Below are 4,730 nucleotides of genomic sequence, written 5' to 3' on the forward strand. Positions count from 1 at the left end.
ATATAGAATCGGTTTATTTTCATAAGTCCTTCTTTTATCATCGTTGATCGGAAGGCACGCCGCCGGTTTAGTTCGTTTAAGTTATTGTTTTAATTTCATCACAATCGTTTACGCGATGTAGTATTTCTCCTACGCGATTCCCAAGCCCTTCTTGTAGCTTCGTAACTCATCAGTTATCGGTCGCTATTCTTATAATTATTCAAAACTTGAAATCGTCTATGATCCACTCGAACTAAACACTTTACGAGGAGTTTAATATCTTACCTGCTAAATACATTTTTTGTGGTTTTATCTTTCCACAGCCGGCTGCCTAAGATAATCCATCTAATCGTAAATAAATCACAAATAAACGGGAATAGTCTCAACAGCAGCATCCGATTGCTTGCCTTGGGAATAATACATCACCCCATTAAACAAAACTTATCGATTATTTGGGTCACATCATCATCTTCTATGATGAATCCTGACCATTACCCTTCCCTACTAACAAAATCCCAAGTAGAAGTAGTTTTCCGGCACACGCGGGGGGTGTGGATATCGTATAGAACCCACCCTTGGTAGCAGCCTGTGCTAACTAACATTCCCGTCCCATCCCCTCGAGATCTACAAACTGACATGGCGGGCGCCGTTGGTGGCCAACGACTGTTACCTTTCTGCAGCAGTTCTAGTTTTGATGATCTTGATGTTTTATCTTTTCAGCGCATTCATGCATGCTGTTGATAAGAGAAACACCACCAGATCGTTGAAGCGTATGATCGGTTGTGCTGACAGGTTATTACGGTCCTGTTCAGCAACGGAGAAGGACAACCATGGGTGGTCTCTCATGCTCATGCTCATGCTCAAAAATTTGAATCAAAAAAACATTTTTAAATTTATTTTTATTTTTACAGTAGTTTTTGAAAAGTTTTCTCTGATCTTTTACGGAAATAAATGTGTTTAAATGTCTGTTAGATTTTTCCGTTGTTTAAAGCCAAATTTGTTAACAAAACATATTTTCTTATGATGAAAAGTGAGCAAAATCCATCTTTTATTCGTTATATCTATCATTAGACCTACACCATGCATCAAAACATCCAAAATCGTTTAAATTTGGTATAAAAATAACAGTTTGCCTATAGTGGACCCGGGTCCACAATCGGATTATGGACCCGGCTAATGGCTATTTTTCTGCTCAAAAAAGAATAACTGATGAAACAAATAGTCAAAATTGTTCAAAAGACTTCAGATTTCATTGTTTTGTACAGAGGGTTATGAAAAAGTGCCTAAAATATTAAAAAGTTGTAAAAAATGTGTTTCGGCTCTACTAGGGGGTCCACTAATGGTTAAAATACCCTATGTAGCTCATCATTATGGGAAATCTACTTAACCGATATGTCAAGCTCATAGATTCGTTTATTCTTTTAATTCTTCATCTGTCTGATTGCGATCGGGCTAAGGCGCCAGTCCATCCCACTCTAACGTTTGGGGGGCAGCGGGCGATTGTCGGGCTTCGCCAGGGCCAGTTAAGACGCTTAACCAAGACACGCACCTTAAAAATTTCCATTTTTATGTTGCACACTCACACCAACATAATTTGCGCTTGCCAGCACGCACATTGCCTCAGCTTTCGTAACGCGCAAACTGTCAAAAAAAATGTTGTTGCTTTTGTCAAACGTGTTCAATTTTGTTGGTTGGTTGGTGCTTTTTCGTTGCCGATTAATTCGAATAATACGTGAATTGAAGTGGGTCTCGTGGCGCAGGGGTAGCGGCTTCGGCTGCCGATCCCGATGATGCTATGAGACGCGGGTTCGATTCCCGCCTTATCCACTGAGCTTCTATCGGATGGTGAAGTAAAACGTCGGTCCCGGTTTCTCCTGTCTCGTCAGAGGCGCTGGAGCAGAAATCCCACGTTAGAGGAAGGCCATGCCCCGGGGGGCGTAGTGCCAATAGTTTCGTTTTACGTGAAATTGAAGGTAAATTATAGTTTTAATTGATCAAATAACACATTCTCATGAAAGATTCATTTCCCGGCAACAGGTTTGTTATTTCTCCAGCCTCTGAAACAACCACTGGGGACGACTTAGCAGCTTCCTCTTCCGCCACCTCTTCCAAGCGGCGCATCGCTGGTATCTCCGACTTCCAAAATGGTCACGGTGGCCCTGACCAATAGCGTGGTTCACGTTTCTATGAAAAAGACAAAAGTTGTTATTTTGTCTTGCATCAACCGGAATTTCGTTCTTTTATGTCCCCAGAAGCACTCCTGAAAATTTGAGCCCATTTGGTAAGGTCTAGGAGCTACAGTTTTAATTTGAAATTTATATGGGATTTTGATTTATTTTCCATGGGAAACTATCTTTTACATTGTATTAGGATTTTTTTATAAATCGATGAAATGACTTGATTCTTATAGTAGGAGATAGGTTTTGAACTGGGAACAACTTTGTAGAACATACCAACATGCTAGGAAGTGACCCTTTAAAGATACAGATACTTTTAGATGGTGGCTGGCCCCTTCAAAAGCCATTATCTAAAAGTATCTGTATCTTTAAAGGGTCACTTCCTAGCATGTTGGTATGTTCTACAAAGTTGTTCCCCAGTTCAAAACCTATCTCCTACTATAAGAATCAAGTCATTTCATCGATTTATAAAAAAAAATCCTAATACAATGTAAAAAAAAGATAGTTTCCCATGGAAAATAAATCAAAATCCCATATAAATTTTAAATTAAAACTGGAGCTCCTAGACCTTACCAAATGGGCTCAAATTTTCAGGAGTGCTTCTGGGGACATAAAAGAACGAAATTCCGGTTGATGCAAGACAAAATAACAACTTTTGTCTTTTTCATAGAAACGTGAACCACGCTACTGACCAAGCTACCGGCAACAATGGCGCCCAATCCGGATCGCGCTTCAGCAAGTGGTTCCGCCGTGGTGGGGACAAAAGTAGACCGGGGCGAACCAAGCGTTCCTATCGAACAACGATGCCTTCAGCTTCCCCCAGCAGCAGAACCACGGTCCAGAAGAATGTTCAAGCGCCTGTTCGACATGGTGGCCCATGGTCCCCGGAAATTCCGTCCCAGCAAGAGCTGCAGTTCCACACCCAGAGCATTACACAGAACGCGCTGTTGCGCAAAAAGCTGAAATACCGGCCATTGCGCTCCGGCCAAATCCGCCCGTCCAGCAGTTCGTCCAGGACGCCGAAGCAAACAAATTCTTGGGGCCGTTGACTGTCAACTCAATGTTCCCCGACGGATCAACCGCGGCCGAGCTGCCCAACTCGCTGCAGCAGATGCTGCGTCTCAAGCAAATCCCAGGGACTTCACAAGCCGGGGTCTGTTCGGCAAGAGTTCTTTCACCTGGAACCCCAACTAATTGTTTTAAGTGCTACGCATTTTTGTTTTATTTTTTTGCTTCTTTTTTTAAGGTGAATTCACTTCTCCCACCCTTTACAGAGCAGCCTAAAATTGCATAAATATTCAAAAACAAAAAAAAATACAAAGCAAAATATAAAAATACTAGAATATAGAAAACAAAAATGCTAAATACGAAGCACAAAAATACTAGGATACAAAGATACAGAAACACCAAACTTCAAACAAACAGAAACACCAACAAACAAACAATTCAAAAGTAGTACAAAACTACTAAAATAACACAAAAATACAAATTTACAAATTTACAAAATACAAAAATACAAAAATACAAAAATACAAAAATACAAAAATACAAAAATACAAAAATACAAAAATACAAAAATACAAAAATACAAAAATACAAAAATACAAAAATACAAAAATACAAAAATACAAAAATACAAAAATACAAAAATACAAAAATACAAAAATACAAAATACAAAAATACAAAAATACAAAAATACAAAAATACAAAAATACAAAAATACAAAAATACAAAAATACAAAATACAAAAATACAAAAATACAAAAATACAAAAATACAAAAATACAAAAATACAAAAATACAAAAATACAAAAATACAAAAATACAAAAATACAAAAATACAAAAATACAAAAATACAAAAATACAAAAATACAAAAATACAAAAATACAAAAATACAAAAATACAAAAATACAAAAATACAAAAATACAAAAATACAAAAATACAAAAATACAAAAATACAAAATACAAAAATACAAAAATACAAAAATACAAAAATACAAAAATACAAAAATACAAAAATACAAAAATACAAAAATACAAAAATACAAAAATACAAAAATACAAAAATACAAAAATACAAAAATACAAAAATACAAAAATACAAAAATACAAAAATACAAAAATACAAAAATACAAAAATACAAAAATACAAAAACACAAAAACACAAAAATACAAAAATACAAAAATACAAAAATACAAAAATACAAAAATACAAAAATACAAAAATACAAAAATACAAAAATACAAAAATACAAAAATACAAAAATACAAAATACAAAAAAATACAATACAAAATAAATACAAAAATACAAAATACAAAAATACAAAAATACAAAAATACAAAATACAAAAATACAAAAATACAAAAATACAAAAATACAAAAATACAAAAATACAAAAATACAAAATACAAAAATACAAAAATACAAAAATACAAAAATACAAAAATACAAAAATACAAAAATACAAAAATACAAAAATACAAAAATACAAAATACAAAAATACAAAAATACAAAAATACAAAAATACAAAAATACAAAAATACAAAATACAAAAATACAAAAATAC

The 4,730-nt window shown here is 34.6% G+C and overlaps 1 protein-coding gene across 1 annotated transcript; it reads left to right on the forward strand.

Annotated features, from left to right (window-relative positions):
• Nucleotides 1-1,237: 1,237 nt before the first annotated feature.
• Nucleotides 1,238-3,615, forward strand: LOC119767020. Its single transcript, XM_038254256.1, has 2 exons — nucleotides 1,238-2,138; nucleotides 2,844-3,615. The coding sequence occupies exons 1-2, from the start codon at nucleotides 1,991-1,993 to the stop codon at nucleotides 3,203-3,205; spliced, it is 510 nt and encodes a 169-aa protein (XP_038110184.1). The 5' UTR covers nucleotides 1,238-1,990; the 3' UTR covers nucleotides 3,206-3,615.
• Nucleotides 3,616-4,730: the final 1,115 nt, after the last annotated feature.

The sequence above is a fragment of the Culex quinquefasciatus genome, chromosome 2 (genome assembly GCF_015732765.1).
Source record: "Culex quinquefasciatus strain JHB chromosome 2, VPISU_Cqui_1.0_pri_paternal, whole genome shotgun sequence".
Lineage (NCBI taxonomy): Eukaryota > Metazoa > Arthropoda > Insecta > Diptera > Culicidae > Culex > Culex quinquefasciatus.

Coding starts and splice junctions, on each gene's coding strand:
- LOC119767020 (XM_038254256.1), top strand. CDS start 1,991: ATGAAAGATTCATTTCCCGGCAACAGGTTTGTTATTTCTCCAGCCTCT. Junction 2,139..2,843: donor CCAAAATGGTCACGGTGGCC/CTGACCAATAGC, acceptor TGAACCACGCTA/CTGACCAAGCTACCGGCAAC.